Here is a 24671-nt window from a genome sequence, read left to right as displayed (position 1 = left end):
TTTCTTGGGAGATTATAGTCAAACTGTGAGTAGGGCTGTGGTTGGCTATGAAGGCTCAACTAGGGAAGGATCTGCTTCGAGGATTATTCATATGGTTGTGGTAGGAGTCCTTTCCTTGCAAGATGTTGGGCTGAGTACCTCAGTTCTTTGCTGGATGCTGGTCAGAGACCACCGTCAGTTCCTTAGCATAAGGGCTACTTCATAGGCAGCTCACAACATGGCACTTGGCATTTGGCTTTACTCAGAAGAGGTGAGTATGAGTTTGCTGAAGATGGAAGCCTTTTTTTTTTTTTTTTTTTTTTGGTAGTATTTTATTCATCAGTAGTGAGTCAGTAAGTCTAGCATACTGAAGGGGAAAGGGATACACAAGGGTGTGGATACCAGGGTGAGGGGGCCATTTTAGAGGTTGCCTGCCATACATGGTAACATACAACTGTAGATATATTCTGTATGAAGAAAAAAATATATTTGTAAACTACACTATTTTATTTTGACAGGAGAGTTGAAATTAGTAGATGGCATCTAATTTTAAAAATTAGAACCTCTAGTTTTGTGAACAAAATACTAAATACCAAATCTTGATTTATCAAGTATACTGTGTAATGTGTCTTTTTATAATATAATAAATAGGTACAGAAATTTGCCATTGGGATTTAAATGTTGACAACTGTCTTTTGCCTTTATTCCAATATATAAAACCTTGTTGTAGACTCATTAATGAGATTGATGAAAAAGAATTTTATTTCTATTTAATGTTTTCTCTTAATTGGTGTTTATATTTAATGTTTATAACGTCCTCTTATTCCTATCTGTCTGTTCCTTACTCTCTGTTAGATCGATCTGGAATAGAAAACGTCAACTCTGTGGAGGCTTTGCAGGAAACTCTCATCCGCGCACTAAGGACCTTAATAATGAAAAACCATCCAAACGAGGCCTCTATTTTTACAAAACTTCTTCTAAAGTTGCCAGATCTTCGATCTTTAAACAACATGCACTCTGAGGAGCTTTTGGCCTTTAAAGTTCACCCCTAAGGCCTTTGTTTATTTAAACACGAACTGATTCACGCTAACTGTACATTTTGTGCTAAAATGCTTATTTATATGTGTGTACCATATGTGGAGATAGAAAAGACCTTTAAGACAATACAAGATTGTAGGCTATCTCTGTAATTATGCAGTAGCTGTTTGGATTGAGGTTTCTTCAGCCATGGTTAGACATTTAATGCATTTCCCCTATAGACCAATCAGCTGTGTCGCACTTAAACTGGAGAAGTTACACTGAATTATAGTCACACTGAATGTTAGACTTTTTCATCTGCCAAAACCAAAAATCATTTTGATCTCCCTGTGGTATAAATATAACGCACAATCACAAGTACGTGAAGACTTAAAAATTAATCCTTCGTGGTAGAAATGCTGTTGTATGATGAAGACTTGATTTCACCACAAGACCATTTGATCTGGTAATTGGAGACATTGCAAATTAGAAGATCTTGATGTCTGTATTTTGTTCTGCCACTTATTAAACTGTACGATCCTGGGCAGGTTAGTTGGTTGTGGAAAATGAAAATTGATAGTGTTCTTAATGCCCCACCTCACAGATACTAAAAAATGTCTGTAAAGCATATTTACCTCTTGGGAGATAGGCACTATGTAAATAAGATAAACTTTTTGTTATTATAATTATTCATAATAATATTCTTTCCTTATTTCTGAGAATTCATTTCACAGTCCACACCAATCTATTATTCAGGGTTCCTGCATATGTGTGGGGTATCCTCCTGGCACACATATATTCAAAGTTTATGGGTACATCAAATACATAGTATGTGTACATAATATCTGTGTGAATATAGTTATACATAAATACATTTCTTCACAATATTTTAAACTGTGAAGAACTTTTATCATACAATAAACTTAAAACAAGTGGTGTCAAAGACTCAAATTAGGTGCATTTTACCTATTGATATAACCATTGCTTTAAATGTTTAGACAGTATGTTATTGAACTTAGGCTCTATTTTTATTTAAGCAGCACTAAATGTAAAAGTACAACAGGCAGTTGAGTCCAAATTTCAAAAAATATGTATTTTGAGTTCATCTTTGTTTAAATCTTTGGTTCAGGGTACTAGATTTCTTACCTTGTACTGAGAAAGGTTACATTGCTGCCCCTTATACACATGCTGCAGCCTAATGATAAATATTTTGATTCTTTTTGGAGAACCAATCAATGTTTTAAGAAAACTGTTTAATGTGTTGGCCCCATGTGCATATGTGTGCATGTGTGTGTATGCGTTTGTGTGCAAGTGTGTTTTGAGTCCACTTTTTTTTTCCTAGATAACACTACAGGGATTTTGTCCAATTAGATTTACTCTATAATTTGAAAAATCATTTAGTGTGTGTGACCTACAGGCTTAGAAGTGGTACAGAGACATTTCCTCCACATATCTAATATTGGGCTTTATTAAATAGAGAAAATCAGCCTCTATTTATGGCACCGGGAGAAATAACCAAAGTTGAGGATTTTATGTATGTTTTTCTGTTTCCCTGGAAAAACAGCAATTAATTGGAATTTTTTTTGCAAAGATTGCCTTCTGTATAATTTTTGGATTATATAAAACTGTAAGAATGGAAAGAGCCTGCTTTACTATACTCAGCCTGTTACTTTAATGATACATGAGCAGAATGCCTTATTTTGTAATCTTGTTTAACTTGTTGCTACTGGGACTTGAATTTCTGTGGCACTTGTTAAGTAAGTGAAAAAAAGAAGTTAAATCCTCTCATTATTAAAGAGGAAAGGTGATGGTGATGTCTGTAATACATTATAAACCATAATTGTGATTTACCTTACATAGGTAAGACTTTTATGGGATATACAGTATAGTTTTTGTGAATTCTTTACATGATAGCATTAACTTTTTATAATTTTTTTTCCTAAGATAAATGCATAGTTTTCTTCTATGGGGGATAGAAATGGCTTTTTGAAGTAATCCTGAAAACCTCAAAGATCATGTTTGTTCTTAATTTTTGCCTTTTGCCTAAGCCTCTTTATAATATGTTATCTTTAAAACAGTTACTGTCTTAGTGTGTAACCAGAACTATGTTAGTATTGCTTATACAACTTTAGTTAGGTTCAATATATACATGTATACATCTATATATAGATATGTAGGGTTGCATTTTGTCTTGTAAAATTTTATTTGAACAATTCTTCCTGTAGGTAATGAGAAACAAAATTAATAGTTCATATGCCACTTGTAGCATCTCTATATTTGAAAATAGCCCAATATTAAAACTACTAAAATTAAACCAGCAGCCTATTATAAGCACATTCTTTGATTGAGTCATTGGGTATAAACTTACTAAATGTGGAGAAGACAACCAGTTTGGGAAACTTCTGGGTCAGTGGGACACTGTTGATTAATTGATAATGTACTGTATGAATTAAGTGATGCTTTAACTCTGATTTTACATTTTAAGTTAAAATATGGGCATTATGTCAGCAAACTTAAGGGCATTATGTCAGCAAGCTAAAACATTTTTTTCCTGTGCTTTTAATGTATCTCTACATGATCTAAGAGAGGATTCAAGCTTTAGACAGATACAGCTGAGGGAAAGGGGAAGCATCTTCTTGAGTTGAAGCTTTTCCTTAAGGCAGTGGATTAATTACAGATTAAAAAAAATTAGAAGGCAATTTCAGTGGATTAAGTGTATAGCTTTTGTATCTACATTTCAAGAAATTACCATTGTAACTTGATAAGAAATGATTTATTTTATGTAAACATCATTGCAAAGCAAGGTGTAGAAGCTCAGCTAGATTTATTACTGTGCACGAGAGTAAGTACCTATCTCAATTATTCTTTTTCTTTTCCAATATAAAGTTTGCTGAATGTACAAGAAGAGTTTATCACTTAGGATATAGATTTTTTTTTAGGGGTTGGGGGGGATGGGATCTGTCAGGAAATTGCCTATAAACAAAGATTGTCTTGATTTGATTCAAAACATAAAACTTGAAGCTATTCTTGAACTAATGTGGAAAAATAAAATGGCTATTGTTTTAAAAAAGTGATAGAAATATATTGTCAAGATATGAATTAAGTTTATTTTCTACAAACTTATTGATGAGGACATGGACAATATCTTCATGTTTCTGAAAAGTAATGTGTACATGGGGGGAGGGGATAATAAATATTATTTCTAACCAAGTGTGGTTTTGGTATCTTTTTATCTCGATGTTTTTGTAAGACTCTAATTTAACTTCCTACTTTCCCCTGAGCATAGCAGTACATCTTAACCTAAATCTCTGATTCAGCGTGGTGGAATGTATATATGAAGGACTCTTTTGATTTTAGTTTGTTTAGAGAGTCCAGCAATGGTCTTTGCTGTTTTCTGGAATGACAGCTGAATCAGAGATTCAGAGACTCGCTGTATCTTGTAATCTGTCTTAGAGGGGGATGGTGAGAGAAGAACGGGGTGCTTGATCTAGCCAAGACTGAGCCTTGGCTATAAATGGCATAAGATGCCTCAGCAAGACCACCACCTCCTTTCCCCTTTTCTAGGGGCTGTAGCCGTGCCAGCAAAGTTGAAGCCATTACTTCAATCTACACTCACTACAGTTGTAACCTAGATCAGTGATACCCATTACTTTTTTTTTTTTTTAAAGAATTTATTTATTTATCAGAGAGAGGGAGAGGGCACAAGCAGGCAGAGGCAGAGAGAAGCAGGCTCCCTGTTGAGCAAGGAGCCTGATGTGGGACTTGATTCTAGGACCCTGGAATCATGACCTGAGCGGAAGGCAGCTGCTTAACTGACTGAGCCACCCAGGCGTCCCATACCCGCTACTTTTCTGTGGATGATAATCGATGTTGGGTAGGAGAAATGGGCTCCTTGATCAAATAACTTGGAAATGCTGGGTTAACAAGGTTACTGAGATGTCTTTATGTGAGTCCCATTCTCTAATGAGCAAGTGTGTATTGTGAATTCTTTAAGGAAGTTTTCAGTAGGACATAGTCTTTCTCAAACTTCTTCTGCCACGTAGCGCCCCCTTCTCCTTTTTTTCTGTGTTGAGCACTTGTTGGGACTCCTTGGAAGGTGTGATTTCAGGAGAAAAACATGTAACCCACTTTGGTTGTTGGTCAGGATACTGATCATATTCTGTGGATTACTCTATAAATTTGTATTTTGTCCCTTTTTTGCACGGTATAATAAACATTAAGCTCTGAATAAATAGTTAATGAAAAAGTAGATTAAATTCCTTTTGAATTTTGGAAGTGCTGCATGTGAATAAATACAGTCAATTCATGGATCTGGTTTTAGTTTTACACTCATTTGGGCCTCTTAAAATCTGTCACATTTGCTTTTCTTAATTCTTGGTCTATCTAAAGGTTTAGCACCAACTATGGCCTGTATTCTAGTAGCCACGTTAGAGTTGCTCTTCACAATGCCAAAATTGGTGGACGAATTATAAGGACAATCTTGGAGGAACTCAACCTCTCCAGAATGCTTTCTATGGGGGCACAGTCGCAAGAACGGAAACATGGTCTCGAAATTAGCATTTCTCCTACATTGCAATAAAAATTACTAAAGAGGGTGAGACCAGTGTTTTAAAGAAGACTCAAATACCTGGGATGAAAGTGATGTTTTCAAATGTTTTTTTCCCCCTCTGTTTTCCTACTGGTAACCACAGAATTGAGAATGATCTTCTGAGAAGTCTCTAAGGTAAGTTCTGTGTTTTTTCTGTTCTATAGGTTCATTTTTCTCTGAATTCTCCCTATCCGTAACCCCAGCAGTTCCCTCCACCCGCCCCCCTCCCCAATACTTTGTTGCTTTGCTTGTAAATTTTCATCTATTCCCCCCCCCCCCCCATAACAGCCATTTCATTTCCTGTTCAGGTTCTGCAGTAAAATGCAAGTAGGGTAATTTCCAAAGTGGAAAGCACCTACACTTTCATTCTCTCTTGATCATCTTGCTCCCTACAGTTAGGCTGCTCTTTTTCTTTTCTTTAAGATTTTATTTATTTATTTGACAGAAAGATCACAGGTAGGCAGAGAGGCAGGCAGAGAGAGAGAGGGGGGAAGCAGGCTCCCTGCTGAGCAGAGAGCCCAATGCGTGGTTTGATCCCAGGACCCTGAGATCATGACCTGAGCCGAAAGCAGAGGCTTAACCCACCGAGCCACCCAGGCGTGCCATAGGCTGCTCTCTTTCTAAGCTGTTTTATCTAAAGGGCTTTGGAGGAATAAACTGATGCTTTAGTTACTCATTACATATTTATTGAACATACATGTATGGCTCAAGAATTTCTCTTTTTATCCAAATGCAAATGAGTTTCCTTGAAAATCCAGGGCACTAATCCAGACAGTGTTGTGGAAGTTGTGTGCACATGAAGCAAATGACCACCATTCACAGCATCTTAAGTAGTAATTGCCAGTAAATGCTGTTCTAGCTGTGGTGTGCTGGAGCAGCTTGTAAGGTCTCTTGAAGTCTCACTGTTACACTTCCGGAAATTTATGGAGCTGGTTATTAAAACAGCCATTATTAAAAGTTAAATTACATAAGCTTACATTTGAATTGTATTTGAGAAGATAATACTTAAAACTCCTCACTTCCTAATTACATTTTACTCTTATTTATGCTTTTGAGGCTCAGTACCTTTATTTTTATGGGTATGGTAGCAATACTTTGTCATGGTGTTCCTGCACATCTCTTCTGAACTCCCTAAGTGATGGCCCATTGGTAGCTCAAAATTGGCGGCAGTAGGATTATTTATACTATGCAAAGCTGCAAATGCTATGATTCAGGCTTGATTTATTTTGCTGGTCGTCTAGCTTTAAGGAAGTGATGGAGAAATTGTTAATAATACAAATTAAAGATGTACTCTGATTTATACGTATGTAGAGTTCATACATGTGGAATTGTTTGGTGACGGGTAAGAGGAAGCTCTTTAGTCAGGATTCAGTACATAATATGAGTTTAATGTTATCCTCCAACCCCCACATAACTTTTTCTCTTATCTGTAAGAAGTGTAAGCTACTTCGAGTGATTACAAGACTAAATGAGAAGTATTTAAAAACTCTGCAGCAATGTCCTCTACAGACATGAGGTAATTGTCTTTCCTTAGGAAATGACATAAAGAGGAAGAGAAAGGAGAGTCTGGGGGTGGGGGGTGGGGGGTGGGAGGAGTGAGCGCAGGGCCCCTGAGGAGGCTCTCCCCGGGCTGGCCTGTGTGGCTTGGCCTCTCACAGGCACGTCGGGGCTGAAGTGAGCTGGCAGTTCCCGATTTAGGCCTTTTCAGCGGGGAACTGCTCTGACAGTTGACTGTGATGACCGCAACCTTCGGATACTTCTGATTTCCAGTAACGTCTCCAGGAGAAGCTAACCAAGTGACAAAAGATGACCCGGTCCGCCTCCCATTCCCAAGCCCTCAGACAAGAATACAGTAGTTCCCCTGTCCCGCAGATGAGCTTTTTGGAGTTCCAATGACCTACCCTCAGCCTTGATTGCGCCCGGAAGCAAGAGCCCCACGCTGCGTCATAGCGTGGCGACGTTCGCCTTACGTCATCCCACGTAGGCATTTTCTTTCTGCCGTCCTCACACGGAGAAGGGTGAGAACAGCGCCTTAAGGTGTTTTGAGAGCGGCCATTTACATAACTTCTATCACAGTATATTGTTACGTCATTCTTTTTTTATTATTGTTAATCTCGTACTGCGCCTAATTTAGAAGTTAAGCTTCATCATAGGTTTGTATGTATAGGAAAAGAAATCATGTATCGGGGCACCTGGGTGGCTCAGTGGGTTAAGCCGCTGCCTTCGGCTCAGGTCATGATCTCAGGGTCCTGGGATCGAGTCCCGCATTGGGCTCTCTGCTCAGCAGGGAGCCTGCTTCCCTCTCTCTCTCTCTCTCTCTCTCTGCCTGCCTCTCCATCTACTTGTGATTTCTCTCTGTCAAATAAATAAATAAAATCTTAAAAAAAAAAAAAAAAGAAATCATGTATCTAGGCTTCGGTACTTCCGGGAACCAGGCATCCACTGGGGGTCTTGGAATGTATCCCCCTGCAGCCAGGAGGACACGGCTATGTATGAGGAAGGTCATTAGTATTCCACTGGATGCTATTATTGTTCAAGGTGTACATCCGTCACAAGGGGCAGGGATAATGGGCTCAGTGTTCCTTCCTAGGAAAAATAATAAAAATACCCTTGGAAGGGTAGGAAGAAGTTTCATGTCTGAGTTTTGGATGTTCTCACCATTTATGGAGGATTGAGGATACCTTTCTAGTTGTGATTCTGCTCTTCAGTGATCTTGAGAAGATCCCTTTATCATTGGGTTCAGCTCCCTTCTGTAAAATGAAGGAATTTAACTGTAAGCCCTCCCTCTCATCTCTTCCAGGGCTAACATTTGTGATATGATAGTATGTAAAACAAACAAACAAACACCCCCCCCCCCCAACTAAACAAACACAAAAAAAGAACTAGAGAGTGGCTTTTATTTATTAATTTATTTATTTATTTATTTATTTATTTTTATTTCCAGCATAACAGTATTCATTATTTTTGCACCACACCCCGTGCTCCATGCAATCCGTGCCCTCTATAATACCCACCACCTGGTACCCCAAGAGAGTGGCTTTTAAAAAAGAAAAAAAAAAGGGTGAAAAATTTGTTTTGTTGGAGGTGCGGTGAGGGGAGACAAAGAAATGTGGTTCCTGCAGCTAAAGGTTGATTGATCACACTTGCCTTACCCTGGTGTGACATTGCACCCTGCTGGCCATCTGTCCCCTCTCCTTGTGGTGTGACTCCCTGCTCCCTCGTGCCTGCCTCACTGCTAAGTGTTCACAATACCTTTAGCTCAAAGTCAGCTGTTAAGGTCAGGGACAGGAAGTGTGCTGGGGGAAGAGGGGTCACTCTAGGAATTTCATGTCCCCCAAGGTTCCCAATGCCTAATGGAAGGGGCAACTGAAGTTGGTTGCAGAAAGCACAAGGAAGGAACATTAGGAAGCCCTAAGACCTGTGGCAGCACTCACTGTTCAAGCTGAGCCCTTTCCTGCATGGCAGCACTTCCCAGTTTTTGATCGTTACAAAAATATAAAATTTTGTAGTTGAAGTGAAAAAGTGTAAAATTTTTTTGTAGTTGATGATTCTCTTGTCTTTTTCCTAAGTCTTTTTAATTTTATTCCAACCCTCAAGGTAGTCAGGAAAACTTTTACCATATGAAACCAAAACATGTACCTATTGTTACTTTCCAGCGCTCTTAGCTAGCAAAATCAAAAGAATTTCATTTTGAACATCCTGACCCCTCCACCATTAACATTTTATTATAATTGTGAATTACACAGCTATCTGTCCTTCCATCTATCAGTCCTTATCTTGGCATTTTTAAAAAGTGTATTTTAAAGTAAATTGCAGTCCTCAATAAACTGCCCCTTAAATTTTTTGTCTTGCATATAATTTACAAGAGTTAAATACTAATTTATACTCTGTTCTTTTGATATACAATTTATAGATAATGAAATGTACAAGTCTTTAGGGTATATCTGCCACTTTATTTTCACAAATGCATTCTCACTGTGTAACGCAAAAACCAGTTGAGATATAGACCATTACCATGATCGTAGAAAGTTTTCTCATGCCCCTTTCTAGGCAATCCCCACCCCTCAGAGGTCATAGCTATTGTTCTGATTTTTTTCCACTATAGATTAGATTAACCTGTTCTATAACTTATATAAATGGTATCATTGCCATATATACTCTCTTGTATAAGACTTCTTCACTCAGCATAGTGTTTTTGAGATTTATCCATCATAATTTTATTATTTTTATTGCTAAACGGTATTCCTTCATATGGATATACCATAGTTTGTTTATCCTGTCAGTGGATACCTGGGTTATTTCCAGTTTTTGTTTATTATGGATAAAACAATTATGAATACTCCATTTTATTTGGTGTTATAGTATATCATGACTTGACCTTGGGGTAGAATTTGTTAGTTCTGTGAGTACAAGAAACAGCATATAGTGGAAAGCATGAAAAACAGAGCATTAAATTTAGTTCTTTCTGCTTAGAGTTCTTATAGACAAAAACAGCTCATCAGTTAGAAAATGCTTAAAGCCTATCTAAAAGGGAGTTCAACAGTAAGGATATTTATTACTTATTTCCTGCCTAAGACTTCTGGAGGCAGGGCAATTCCAGCCTGGTTCAATAGCTCCAGATGCCATTGAAGAATCCAGGAGCTCACCTCATATCCATTAGATTGGCCATTATCAAGTGAACAAACAAAAAACAAAACAAAGGAAAATAACAGGTGTTGGTGAGGGTGTGGAAAAATTCAAACAATTGTGCACTCTTGTTGGGAATGTGAAGTGGTGCAGTTTTGTGGAGAACAGTATGGTGCTTCTTTAAACAATTAAAAATAGAAAAGAAAATTAAAAATGGAATCACCATATGATCCAGCAATTCCACTTCCAGATATATATACCCAAAGGAATTGAAAGTAGGTTCTTGAAGAGAAATTTGTATATCCACATTATAGCAGCATTATTCATAATGGCCAAATGATGGAAGCAACCCAGGTGTCCACTGATGGATACGCAGCATGTGGTATATACACAGTGACATATTATTCAAACTTAAAAAGAAAGGAAATTCTGACACATGCTACAACATAGATAAACCTTATGCTAAGTGAAATATGCCAGTCACAAAAAGAAAAATACGATGTGATTCCACTTATATGAAGTACCTAGAGTAGTCACATTCGTAGAAAATAGAGTGGAGAGAGTGGTAGTTGCTTAGGGTTGGTGGGGGGAGGGGGGGAATGTTTCAGAGTTTCAGTTTTGCAAGATGAAAGAGTTTTGGAGATTTGTTGCACAACAGTGTGATGGTATTTAAACACTACAAAACTGTACACTTAAAAATTGTTAAGGTGGTAAATTTCCACGTTATATGTATTTTACTATAATTAATTAAAATAAAGAAACAACCCAGTAGCTTCTGATCCTTCTTTGTCATCTTGTGCATATTTGTAATGTTTTCTCTCATGATTACAAGATGGTGGGTGCCACTGTCAGGCATCACAGCAGAAGGAGTATGTCCAGAGAATAAGAGAGGCCATTCCTCTTGTTTTTTAGGGAGAAACCTTTCTCAGGAGGCCCAAGCAGACTTCCCCCTCTCAGCTCCTGTTGGCCAGAATGTGTATCTTGCTACAAGAGAGCTTGGAAAGCAAGTATGTACCATTTTTCGACCTCTGTAGAGAGCATCAGACTCTTCTGGAGAGAACAAGGGGTTTGGGAATGGCTTTTGGGGAACGAACCAACGATGTTATCTTGAATGGACTACTGTTAGGGAGGAAGGGTCCTTCTTTGTTAGCTCAGCATTTTTGGCCACTATAAATGATGACCAGAGCAAATCTTGGTTGATACAGGGATGATTCCCTTGGCTTACCTTTAATATAGGCAGCGTTAGGGCAAGAATACAAATGAAGAGGGGTGCCTGGGTGGCTTAGTGGGTTAAAGCCTCTGCCTTTGGCTCAGGTCATGATCCCAGGGTCCTGGGATTGAGCCCCACATCGGGCTCTCTGCTCAGCAGAAAGCCTGCTTCCCCCCCTCTCTCTTGGCCTGCCTCTCTGCCTACTTTTGATCTCTGTCAAATAAATAAATAAAATCTTAAAAAAAAAATACAAATGAAGACCACCAGCTTGCCCTTGTTTTTTTTCCCCACTCCTGCCTTTGTCCCCTAGTGTGAAGGACTGGTTTTTTTTGTTGTTGTTTGTTTGTTTGTTTGTTTTTTCCAGGAATTTTTGTGAGCCAGTTGACTTCATATTGGTATCTTGAAATTGGCTACAGTGGGAATATTCATACTATGGAAATTGGTAAATACTACATATTAGGACTCTTTCCACCCCAAGTACCAGTGTGCTGCTGAGCCTTTCACACAAGTTCATGGACACTCCAGCTCCCTGGTCCAAGCTCTATTCATGCCCTCTCTTTTATCATCTGTCCCTTGGGCCGAGTTTTGTGCATATTGGCAATGTGGTCTGGCTGTGGGAAGTCAAGGAAGGAACCTTCTTCAGGCCTTGAAAGCAGGCCTAGAGTCATTTGGGTAGGGAATTCAGGTACTGGAACATCATCTGGAGTGGGGTATGGATTCTGGGCATACTTGGCCTGAGGAGAGGGGCATAGCTTTAGACTTGGAACTTCTTAAATGTGACTCCAGGGCAGGGGGCCAGTAGCCTGGGTTGTAGTGTGGGCAAGAGAGGGAAATAGTTTTGTCCACTTTCCCCCATCTTCCGCCTTTGACTAAATGGAAGAAAACCCTTCCTTCCCTCATATACCTGCCTAATTTCTTGATGAAGGGAGAATTGCTGGTCTAATTTATCAGAATCCATTCATGGGCTATGTTTTAGTAGTGGACAGGGTTATTGTGTCTTAAAGTTTAGGATCTCTGCAAGATGTAGCTTTCATGATTGCAGTATATGGGGCAAGCTCACCTGTGACTGTACCTGGGTGTGAAGCTCAGGTCAGAATTGGTAAGAATCCTTTCCATTTTAGATTCAGGAAGGAGGGAGAAAGAGGCCTCTTGACTTGAATCTGTTACGATTTGATATAATTTGTACCTCTTAGAACAGTAGTTCTCAAGAGGAAGTGCTTAGAGTAGCAGCATTAGCATTACTTGAGAACTTACTAGAAATGTAGATTCTGTGGTTGCTCCCCAGATCTCCTGGATCAGAAAACTCTGGGCATGGGTCCAACAGTGTCTTAATAAGTCCTCCAGGGGAGTCTGATGCAGCCAAAAGATTGAGAACCACTACTCTAGAATATAGCTTCAGCATACTCATTTGCTAGGGCTGTTATAACAGAGAGCCACAGGCCGGGTGGCAAACAATAGAAATTTACTTCTCACCCTTTTGGAGGCTGGGAGTCTGAGATCAAAGTATTGGCAGGGTTCGTTTGATGGCCACAGGAGAAGGCTTCTCTCTCCTTGGTTGTAGATGCTTGTGTTCTTCCTGTGTCTTCACATCATCTTCCCTTTGTGCATGTCTGTGTCCAAATTTCCTCTTATAAGGACAGTATTCTGATTTAATTAGTGCTGACCCTAATGACCTTGCTTTAATTTAATGACCTCTTTATAGACCCTATCTCCAAATATGGTTACATTCTGAGGTACTGTGTGTTAAGACTAAAACATACAGATTCTTTGGAGGATGCAATTCAAACCATAACACTTGGGAAAACCAGTCATATAATTTATGTGCCGGGGTGCCTGGGTGGCTGAGTGGGTTAAGCCTCTGCCTTTGGCTCAGGTCATGATCTCAGGGTTCTGGGATCAAGTCCCACATTGGGCTCTCTGCTCAGCGGGATCCTGCTTCTCCCTCTGCCTGCCTCTCTGCCTACTTGTGATCTCTCTCTCTCTGTCAAATAAATAAATAAAATCTTTAAAAAAACTTATGTGCCACTATGAGCTTATTAGATGTCAGAGACTGGGTCTTCCTTGTTTTTTTTTTTTTTTTTTTAGCTCCAGTGTCTTACAAGATGCCTAGTGGTTTTTTAATACATTTAAATAGACAGTGGATGGTAGAAGTTTTTGATGTTTTATTGGGGTTATAATCTTAAAACACTTTTTTTTTTTTCGTGCTGTATGACCTTTAATTAGGTATAAAGAATTCCAATCACGTCACATAGGGACCATTCTACCCGCTGCTCTGTTTGGCCGCCAGTCTCTTGTCTCTCTCTTCAGCAATGGTGAAGTGGATACCCTTTCCACGGGGAAGAGAAATCCATGGTTTGTTGCCTTTGCCAATAACAAAAATGTTGGAGAGTCGGGTGGCAAAGCTGTTGCCATTGGCATCTTTCAGGTGAACCACATCAAACGAACCAGAGTGTGTCTCTGTGTTGGTGATCACACCAATTCTTCCCAGGTTAGCACCCCTAGTCACCATACACAGATTACCAGTGTCAAACTTGATGAAATCAGTAATCTTTCCAGTTTCCAAATCAATCTGAATGGTGTCATTGACCTTGTTGAGGGGATCAGGATAGCGGATGGTGCGAGCATCGTGAGTCACCGGGTGGGGGATTCCTTTTGTCCGCACAAAGATCTTTCTCACTTTGCACAACTTGTACTTGGCCTCCTCGAGTGTAATCCGATGAACAGCAAAGCGACCCTTGGTATCATAGATTAGATGGAAATTCTTTCCGGTCTTGTCAATGCTGATGACATCCATAAAACCAGCAGGGTATGTTATATCATTTCGGACCTTGCCATCAATCTTAATAAAACGCTGCATACAGATCTTCTTTACTTCATCTCCTGTTAGGGCATACTTAAGTCTGTTCCTTAAGAAAATGATGAGAGGGAGACACTCTCTCAGCTTATGGGGACCAGTAGATGGGCGAGGAGCGAACACACCAGTCAGTTTATCCAGCATCCAATGCTTTGGAGCTGCTACATGCTTCAGATGTTTCTTGGGACCACGAGCCATGGCTGCGCTAGGAACGAAAAGAGCTTAAAACACTTTTTTGTATGTATATGTGCAAAGCACATGTCTCAAAGCTTATGGTCTCAGGCCTTTTTTCAAGGCTATCTGATGTAAGACACTGACTGAGGTTTTTCTACCTCATGTTGCTATAGATTTTTGAGTTGCTTAATCCCGCTTCCTCCTTTTGTGTGTGTGTATAGTGGGAGCATTCTTCTGGGGCCATAGAAGACGCTTGACATCTAAACTCCCTCAGAAACTTGTTTGTTTGTTTTCTTCTTTCCTGCTTGAGAGCTTTTGAAAAGAAAAAAAAAAGGAAAAAAATTAGCCCTTCTTTAATCAAACATAGCAAAGGATTCTAGGTATTTGTATTTGAAGAACTCAAAACCAGACTATGATAAACAGATAATTGTCGTTAAGAGGTATCCTACTTTATTTGCTAAGGATTTTCTATTGTTGCTTTTCAATTTAGTAGACAGTAGAATTACAAGTTGCCATGACAACCTATCCATTGCCCAAGTTGCTTGGGCCTTAAAGACACAGAAACCACATTTGGTTTTCTTCCATAGAGCTGACATTGTTATGAAACAGAGCAAAGCAGAGTGAATGAGGAATTAGAGCAGACATCCTGCCCCCACTTCTTTCCCTTCCCTCCCCTCTTGTGGTTTCTGTGTTTACCAGGCCCCTGAATAGCCCAGTGTTAGAAATTGTATAATTTGGTCTCTGGAGTTCTTTCAAGAAAACAACCACGTTGCTGTGTCCTATGCAGTTTTGTTACCTTTGTTAGTAACAAATTATGGGTTAAGGAGGTTTGGCATATATGTAGTTAAATTCCCACTTCAGTACAAGGTTTGATGAATGATGGACGTCTGTCATTTCTGCAACTGCACTTCTTTCATTCAGGTGGGATATCAAAAGAACACTCCAAAGAAACTGAAGACTGGTTGTCCAGACATTTCCAACTTAAAGGAATTCAGAAAAGCCTGGCAGACCCTGGGACCCATTCTTGGTTATGCCCAGAAGTAGAATTAACTGGCTAAGCTTGAGAAAACACTGGAACTCTGGCAACTTCTCTAAATGAATTTTCTCGTTCCTCTGAGCTTTGCCCATGTGCATTATGTTACAAAGCTAATTATAAAAGATCTTGAGAGCCAAGGGAAGGCTGATTCATCTGATAAGCTAATTTGAGAGCATACCTTGAGCTTGGGTTGTAGTACTTCCAGTAGGCATGATTGAGAAGTTAAAGAATAAAAAAAAACCTTCCACTTGGCAGAAGTTTGCTGGCTCTGAAAGTTTAGATTTTACTCAGATGTATTTATTTTCAATCTTGCTTAATTTCTTTTCAGGCTGTAGGCCATTATTCAGTGTGATGCTGATTTTTTATGGCTACCTTTTAAAAATTTTTTTTTAAAAAATTAATTATTTTTTGGCAGGGTTGGGGAGAGAGAGAGAGGGAGAGAGAGAGAGAGAGAGAGAAAGAGAGAAAGAGGAGAGAGGCAGAGGAAGAAGGAGAGAGAATATCTTAAGCAGGCTCCATGCCCAGCACAGAGCCCAGTGTGGGGCTCAGTTTCACAACCTTGAGATCCTGACCTGAACCAAAATCAAGAGTTGAACACTTCACTGACTGACCCACCCAAGTGCCCTTTTATGACTCCTTTTAAGGGACCAAGGAGGAATCTCCTTTTTTTGCTGTAGAAAGTACTTTATTTCATGGGGAAAGTGGGATCCATTAATGAAACAGTTACCCACCCAGGTACTGGAGCAGTTTTGGCTTTACCCTAGGACTTCTTTGAGCACCCAGGGCAATCCCAGACCTTCCCAGTTAACCGCATTTCTGTTATGGTTTATAATAATTGCAGGAATTTAAACTGGGGAGGTCACCGGTTGCAACAGTTCCCAGACTTCTCTAATCAGGACACACGTAATGGGTGTTTTAGTTTGGGTCTCCAAAAGCAGACTGGAGGACAGGAAGTCAGGTGCTGGAATTGATGCCAGAAAGCAAAGATGAGGGAGGGAGTGCTGGAGGGAGAAGGGAGGAAAGCCAGTACAGAGGGTATTAATGAGCTGGAGGCTGCTTAGGCCAAGTGGCTCTCTGTCATGTTGGACACCACCTGACTTTACCTCAGAACTGGCCTGCCAAGGGATAAGGAAGTTGAGTATTTATCCACTGACTCTGTTATTGGTTGAGGGTTGCCTCTGAGGGCTTACCTCCTTCTTACACAGAGAAAAAGCTCTTGGGCTGAGAAACAAAGACCGGGTCCCCTGCAGTTGCCACTGTCAACAATCACAGGAAATGTTATCTGCAGTTGTAGATGACTTCAGACATGGGCCAGGGCAGCAGTAGTGTCAGTCTTACTTTTTGTGAGTATCCATGGTAATTATGGTGGTTTTAAAATCTCATCTACAAATTCTTGACACACTTCCCATTCAGAGATGGGAATCTATTGCTTTTTTCTCTTGAATATAGGTAGGCTTGGGAGTGCTTTGACCAACAGGATATGATAAAAGTGATCTATGTGACTTCGAAGGTTAGGTCATAAAAAGCCATGCGGATTCCACCTTTGTTGCTGGGACTTGCATTTGGAGCTTTGATCTGCTATGTGAGATTGCCATGGTGCAGAGGCCATGTGTTGTCAGCAGCCCCAGCTGAGTTCCCAGGCAATGGCTTCCAATCAGTTACCAGCCACGTGAGTGAACCATCTAGGATGTCTAGCTTAGTTGAACCTTCAGATATCTGCAGCCTCGGCCAATATCTGACTGCAACCCCCCAGGGAGAACTGTCCAGTCAAGCGCTTCCTGAATTCCTGACTCACAGAATCTATGAGGAAAAGAAAATGATTGTTTTACACTTTCACATTTGAACTACTTTGTTATGCAATAATAGTAACTAGAGCACTTACCAGGAAACTGGAGGTATCGAGGAAATTCTCACATAACACCTTTTGCTGTTTTTCAGAGAAGTCACTGGAAGCTCAGGGAGGTAAAAATATCCACCTGAGCTCACATTAGCATTTTTCCCCCCAGCTGTGCTGTTAGCAGTTCCCCATCTGCTGTCTGGGGATGCTGCAGCACTGGGAGATAGTATTCGGAAAGGGCTTTGTGAAGAGTCTGTTAGTAACTTGCACTCATACTGTGCCTTCTCTTTCCTTACTTTGGAATTCTCCAGTGTTACCCTATTCTCTTCAGTTGCAAGATTGTGCTAACTGCTGCTTCATAGACAAGACTTTCATTCTCTTTATCCAAAGCAGTTAGAATCAAGGACAAAGGAAAGAAGGGGAATGATTTGTCTAACTAATCTGGAAATCTTTCCATCTTGTGAATACTAAATTTGGACAAAATGTCCTAAGAACTTGATATGTCAGGGGCGCCTGGATGGCTCAGTTGGTTAAGCATTTGCCTTTGGCTCAGGTTAAGATCCCAGGGTCCTGGGATTAGGCCCCGCATTAGGCTCCCTCCTCAGCAGGGAGCCTGCTTCTCCTTCTCCCTCTGCCTGTGCATGCTCTCTTTCTCAAATAAATAAATACAATCTGAAAAAAAGAAAAAAGAACTTGATGTTCCAGTCAAGAGTATGGTTTACAAATTCTGGGACTCTTTGAGGGCCTGGGAGAAGAAAGTCCTCTGAAATTTTAGCCTTAGAATCATATGAACCTTGAAATAACTCCTATAAAAGAGAATGTCAGTGTTGTACAGTATAATACACTCTAATGAATGGAGTGTAAATACATTCCACAGCACATGGATTCCAGTTTCCTCGATAATACACTTGGATTTAGAAATGAAGGAGAAAAGCCTTAAGAAAATATGACTCTGAAGGGGCACCTGGGTGGCTCAGTGGGTTAAAGAAAATATAATTCTGGTTTTTTAAATATGTAATATTAGTTAAAAAGAATTTCAAAACTCTAAACTGTTCCTTACACCAGATGAACCCAAACTCCTATCATATTTATCCATTTGTAGTTCAAACACCTAGACTTCTTTATTACTTGCTGTTGATAATAATCAACCTGAAGTTGATAATAGTCCTTCTTTTTGTCAAGGAGAATAAAAATTTTGAGATAAAAAATGGTTGGTCTGGGGCACCTGGGTGGCTCGGTGGGTTGGGGCCTCTGCCTTCGGCTTGGGTCATGATCCCAGGGGCCTGGGATCGAGCCCCGCGTCGGGCTCTCTGCTCAGCGGGGAGCCTGCTTCCTCCTCTCTCTGCCTACTTGTGATCTCTGTCTGTCAAATAAACAAATAAAATCTAAAAAAAAAAAAAAAAAAAAAATGTCGGTCTGATGGTTTTCCCTGACTCTGTGTGAGTCATAGAGATTGTGTGGCTGGGTTTCAGAGACTGACTATTAAAATGGTCCCAAAAAAATTTAACTGAGAAGTGATCAATTCAGAGACTGCATATAGATAAATCTTTGTCATAGGTTCTAAAGCGGCCGGACCTCAACTTTCCTTAGGATCTCTGAGATGCAGCCTTATATCTTCTGTTTACAGAACACTGTAATCAGTGTTGGGACTAATTTAGGTTTTAGGCACAGTAAGGAGAACTGCTGGAGAAATGTGCTTGCAAAGTTTTCAGGGCATTCTCTAACTTAAAAAACTAAATATTGTAAATTGATTGTAAGTAGAGTGTGCATACATGTGTGCTTATTTATATATACTTGCCTCATTGTCAAATAGAAGTTAGCTTGTTCCTTTATCCTGTGTAGTTCTATGAACTAGAAATTACAACTAAAGACTTGATTAGATGCGAGTTAATTATTTATGGCTACAATGCACTATAGGTGATGTTGCAGTTTCATATAGCTTCATAGCTTTTTAGCTTGTAATTCTGAAGGTCATTCTTCAGTATAGGCTGGGCTCAGCTGGGAAGGTTTAGTTTAGGCTAGGCTTGGTTGATCTTGGCTGGGTTTACTCAGGTAGCTGGTCAGTTGGTGGTTTGACTGGTTTGATTGGCTTATACAGATACACCTCATTTTATTGTGCTTTGCAAATATTGCATTTTTTACAGATTGGAGGTCTGTGCCAATCTGGGTCAAGCAAATGCTATTTAGTGCATCTTTCTTTCTTTCTTTCTTTGACAGATGGAGATCACAAGTAGGCAGAGAGGCAGGCAGAGAGAAGAGGGGGAAGCAGGCTCCCTGCTGAGCAGAGAGCCCGATGTGGGGCTCAATCCCAGGACCTTGGGACCATGACCAGAGCCGAAGGCAGAGGCTTTAACCCTCTGAGCCACCCAGGTGCCCCAATTAGTGCCATTTTTCTAACAGGATTTGGTCACCCTGTGTCTCTATGTCCCATTTTGGGAATTCTTGAAATATTTTATACTTTTTCAGCATTATGTGTTGGTGATCTGTGATCAGTGATCTTTGGTGTTATTTTGTAATTGTTTTGGGGTTCCACGAACTGCACCCGTATAATAAGGATGAACCTAATAGATTAATATTATCTTTCTCCCTCTCCTCTGGCCTCCCTATTCCCTGAGACACAACAATGTTGAAGTTAGGCCACTTAATAACCCTACAATGACATCTAAGTATTCAAGTGAAAAGAAGAGTCAGTTGATGTGACAAATTTCATTTTTGTTGTGTTTTAAGAAATTGCCACAGCCACCCTAACTTTTGGCAACCGTCACCCTGATCAGTCAGCAACCATCAACACTGAGGCATGACCCTCTATCAGCAGAAAGATTATGACTTGCTGAGAGCTCAGATGATCGTTACCATTTTTTTAGCAATAAAGTATTTTTAAATTAATGTACAAATATTTTGTTTTAGACATAGTGTTACTGTGGACTTAATAGAATATAGTGCAGTGTAAACATAACTTTTATATGCACTGGGACACAAAAAAATCAGTTTGATTTGCTTTATTGTACTATCTGCTTTGTTGTGGTGGTCTGGAACCAAACCTGCACTATCTCTGAGTTAGGCCTATAGTGGATTCAGCTTGGATGGCTCATATGACTGAGACCTTTCTCCATGTATTATCTTTCAGCATGCTATTTTAGGTTCATTCATATGGCAACTCAGGGTTCCAAGAGTGAAATCAGGAACATACAAAGCCTCTTGAGACATAGGGTTTGAGCTCATACAATATCATTTCTATTAGAGAAAATCTCAGGGCCAGACCAGAAGTGGAGAAAAAGACTCTCACATTGCTAGGGCATAGGTAGAAGGAGGAAAAGAATTTGTGGTCATTTTTTCAATCTACCACACTGGATTTGTATTTTTCGCGAATGGGCCAACTAGCAAGAAAATTTCTCAGGTGACTGTTGAAAATGTAAGTTTCTGAGAAACCAGGCACTATGAATGTTTTGGAGTAACAGAGAACCCCTGAAAATTAGAATTCTGAGTTCAGCTGAGATGGTAGGTTAGCAGTTGGTGAGGAGCTTTTTACAAAACTGATTGTGGCAAAAACTTGCTGTGGCATATATGTGTATATGTGAACACATTTGTGTGTGTGTGTGTGTGTGTGTGTGTGTGTGTATAAAATTTTGCTTCAGTGTCTCAGTTGTAGAATAGGGACATCCAGTTAGCTCACTTGAAAATGTAACTCCTTGAATATAAAATCTATAGGGTATAGAATATACTATGGATTATTGCAAGATATAACCGTGGTATGTGTGTAGAGTGGGATCACTTCATAACAAAATGCCATTGACTGGGTTGTTTGACCAACAGAAGTTTATTTCTCACAGTCTAGAGGATGTTAAGTCTGAGGTCAGGGTGTAGCATGGTTGAGTTGTGGTGAGGGCTCTCTTCCTGGCTTGCAGATTCTGCCTTCTTGCTGGGGAGTGGGCAAGATTGAGAGAAAGGTAGGAAGGAGTGAAGAGAAAGCTCTCTTACTGCTTCTTATAAGGGCACTAATCCCATTGTGAGGACCCCTTCCTTTTGGCCTCATCTAAACCCAATTACCTCCCAAAGTCCCCACCTTGAAATATCACCTTGGGAGCCATGATTTCAACATATGAATTTTGAGGGACACAAACATTAGTCCATAACAAGTTGCACACAAAATCAGATTTTTCTGGGTTGTAGTTTTTGGGGAGTGATCGGTATTTTGAATGTTTAGGGGGATATGGTAGCATATTTCCAATATTAAAGGGCTCACTTGCAGAAAAGTGATTAAATTTTGTAGTGTCTCAGAAGAATTGGGAATTGCAGATAAAAGCTATGAGGATTATAGAAAGCTGACTTCAGTTTAGTATAAGGCCTATGCAATAATTTGGGCTCTCTGTAGTGGGCAGAATAGCCTGCCATATGAGGTCACCAGTTCTTTCATTAGCTGATTCAGAGAAAGGCCCTACCTCACTGGCTGGCAATTCTATTCTACACAGGGTATTTTGTTAAGTCTTTGGTAGATGGTGGTAAAAAATAGTTTTATTATACTGTGGTGAAGTTCTGTTAGGGGTAATGTCTATTGACTTCTGCTGGATAGTGAGTGGAAGGATTCTTAAGAATATTACACTTGTTCCTGAAGAATCTGTACCTAGGATGAGAAAATGGCAACTCAAATTATTTTATCCTCTACAAAACCAAAAGCCGTGTGATCTGCTAATCCCCATTTTCTCAGTAGGCGGCGCTCTAGCACCAGGGATTGCATAAAAAGTATCAATTTAGGGAAACAAGGACTTTTTTGGTCAATGTTTGTTTTTTAGACAAAAAAGGAAAGCTGTTAGGAAAAATAAACAGTTTATCAAGCATTGCGACAAAGACACTTCAGGGGAAAGACAAGCTGTCGCTTCAAGGATAGGAAGAAAAATCTCGTCGTTTGTAGAAGCATCAGATGCTGCGTGAGTGCCTTGTAAGAAAAAAAAATCATGATGATGAAGGGAAAGAAACTAGCGGAGATAATAGGGAAGATTAAGAAAATAGAAAACAATTGAAATCAGCTGCAAGCAAGCATGGAAGAGTAGAGCCTTGGGAGAGGGATGTGGAGGAGTAGTGTAGCAATTGGAAAAAATTAAAAGTACTTTAATATAATTGAGAGTCATTCTAAGTATTCAGATGTACCATTTACTTTAGATGCCAAATTTCCTGCATAATTGGTTTCAGCTGCCCAGCCCACAGCCCACATCCCGTTCTTGTTCTGTAGCATTCAATGTTTTGAGGTCTTCAAGCACATAAACTTTTGCACCTAATGACAAGTATGTGATTTCTGGATTGATATTGCTTTGTTGTTTTCCAGATTTTCAAGTTGTGAAAACATAATTGGTGAGTTTGGAACCCAGTTTTTGTGAAAGGGATTGGGGGAGGAATAGCTTAATTGAACAGGAAAATAATTCATTGTGAAATTGGTTGGATTTCTGAGGTGTCATCTGCGCTTACCTCTTCCTAAGATTAGGAAAGACGCTCCCAATTTAGTCTTCCCATCTTCCATTTGGCCATTTAAATGACTTTTCTTAAGAACTTCTCGACATTTATCTTTTTATATTGAATTCCTTCTTGTAAGGTGTTTAATGCAACATCATTTCACTTGGTTTACTTTTTTTTTTTTGGTAAAGATTTTATTTATTCATTTGAGAGAGAGACAGAGGGCACAAGCAGTGGGAGAGGCATAGAGAGAGAGAAGCAGACTCCCTGCTGAGCTGGGAGCCTGACATGGGGCTTGATTCAAGGACCTGGAGAACATGATCTGAGATGAAGGCAGACGACCAACCATCTGAGCCACCCAGGGGCCCCTCACTTGGCTTACTCTTTCCTGTAGCAAGGTTTAACCAGCACAGTACATTAGAGTAATCTGAAAAAAAATGCATAAAAACCAAAGGACAGTGATCTTCAGATTATTAGGATCTAACCACAGTCTTTGCAATATTTGAGTTAAATTAATGCCATGGCAAAACTCTAACACACGTCGTTCTGAAACTTCAGTGTGCATCCACATCACCTGAGGGCTCCTTAAAATACAGACAGGTCCCTTGACCAGGAGGATCAATATCACCTGGAATTTGTTAGAAATTCCCATTTTCTAACGCCACTCCAGCCCTAATACTGAATCAGAAACTCTGAGTAGGGCCCACTGTCTGTATTTTAAGGAACCCTACTTGGAATTTCTGATTTAGTATTAGGGCTGGAGTGGGGTCAGAAAATGGGAATTTCTAACAAATTCCAGGTGATATTGATCCTCCTGGTCAAGGGACCTCATTTTGAGAACCACTGTCTTACACATTTGCTGAAAGTTTTTAAATTTGATCTTGTTAACTTTGGTTAACATCTTAACTTTGGTCCCCCATCCCCCCAACATGCTATAAGCGCAGATCAGATATTTAATTAACAGGAGAGGATAGACTGTGTAGCTGTTTGTTGAATACCTACTATGTACCTGGCTCTATTCTGAGTTCTTTTCATTTTTAATCTTCTCACTTAATCTTCCCTATGATCACAAAAAGTATGATTTGCTCTTCCCAGTTAACATAACGTAGAACCTGACTCTTGAAGAGCTGGGGAACTTTCCGAAGGCAGCCAGCTAGCAAGTGGCAGAACTGGAATTTGGACTCAGGTTGTGCTTGACTACAAAGACTTTATTACACAAGAGGACTTCAAAGCATTCATTGACGTTTGATTTATTGAATTTTCACAGATTTCAGTTCAAACTGGCCTTTACATAATTGACCACAAGCAAACTTCTTAATTTCTGGACCTAAGTGTTTCAATTTCTAAGGAGATAAGTATCTGTCTCACAGGCTAATATAAGGATTAAGTGAAATAATATATATTGGAGGGCCTAGTATAATATCTGGCACATAGTAAGTGCTCTTTTAAGCTGAACTCCCTTTCCTTTCTTTAAAGATGCAGGTATTTAATCCAAGTTCATCTTTGAGTGAGAAAACTATGACTAGAATAGAGACACTCAGATTCCAGCTTGTCCCTGGGAACTTAATTTAGAATGCCTTAGTGGGGAGGAAAGACAGCAATTCTGTTTGACAGTAGACAAGACTGACATGGATCTTCTAGATTTCTCCAGGTGGAGCCTAGCTCTACATTCGCTTCAGGTCACACAGTTCCTCTAAAAATAGTGGGGGTCTGTCACAAATAATCTGTTCTCATGTGGAACCAAAAAGAACTAGACATTCTCCAGGTGAATTGTCCAGAAGCTCTGTGTAGTCTAACTACTCTCTTGGTTTGGAATTCCATCCCTTACCCACATACCTTCCCTTGATAATTCCATTATCCTTGTTATTTTGGGGTCTGTTTCTTTCGACTACTCTTTCTCCTGGA

General features: G+C 39.7%; 2 protein-coding genes and 1 long non-coding RNA gene across 3 annotated transcripts in view; 2 read left to right on the top strand and 1 right to left on the bottom strand.

Moving 5' to 3' along the window:
• Positions 1 to 4206, top strand: part of NR1D2 (nuclear receptor subfamily 1 group D member 2) — a 29728-nt gene extending 25522 nt beyond the window's left edge. The window contains exon 8 of the mRNA XM_032329661.1: positions 835 to 4206. Coding sequence (XP_032185552.1) covers positions 835 to 1031 — 197 coding nt within the window. The 3' untranslated portion in view covers positions 1032 to 4206. The remainder of the gene's footprint in view (positions 1 to 834) is intronic.
• Positions 4207 to 7521: 3315 nt separating this feature from the next.
• The window catches only part of LOC116582143, a 30543-nt gene continuing 13393 nt past the window's right edge, over positions 7522 to 24671 (top strand). Inside the window, exons 1-2 of the long non-coding RNA XR_004282397.1 lie at positions 7522 to 7602; positions 11123 to 11217. This is a non-coding gene — a long non-coding RNA (uncharacterized LOC116582143). The remainder of the gene's footprint in view (positions 7603 to 11122; positions 11218 to 24671) is intronic.
• Positions 13609 to 16122, bottom strand: LOC116582090 (40S ribosomal protein S4-like). Its single transcript, XM_032329477.1, has 2 exons — positions 16119 to 16122; positions 13609 to 14495 (listed from the first exon to the last, which is right to left on the bottom strand). Exon 2 carries the CDS (start codon positions 14470 to 14472, stop codon positions 13681 to 13683), a length of 792 nt encoding a protein of 263 aa, XP_032185368.1. The 5' UTR covers positions 14473 to 14495; positions 16119 to 16122; the 3' UTR covers positions 13609 to 13680.

The sequence above is a fragment of the Mustela erminea genome, chromosome 1 (assembly GCF_009829155.1).
Source record: "Mustela erminea isolate mMusErm1 chromosome 1, mMusErm1.Pri, whole genome shotgun sequence".
In the NCBI taxonomy this organism is placed as follows: Eukaryota; Metazoa; Chordata; class Mammalia; order Carnivora; family Mustelidae; genus Mustela; species Mustela erminea.
The sequence above is the reverse complement of the archived record's forward strand: the minus strand, read 5'-3'. Positions and strand labels throughout refer to the sequence as shown.

Coding starts and splice junctions, on each gene's coding strand:
- LOC116582090 (XM_032329477.1), bottom strand. CDS start 14,472: ATGGCTCGTGGTCCCAAGAAACATCTGAAGCATGTAGCAGCTCCAAAG.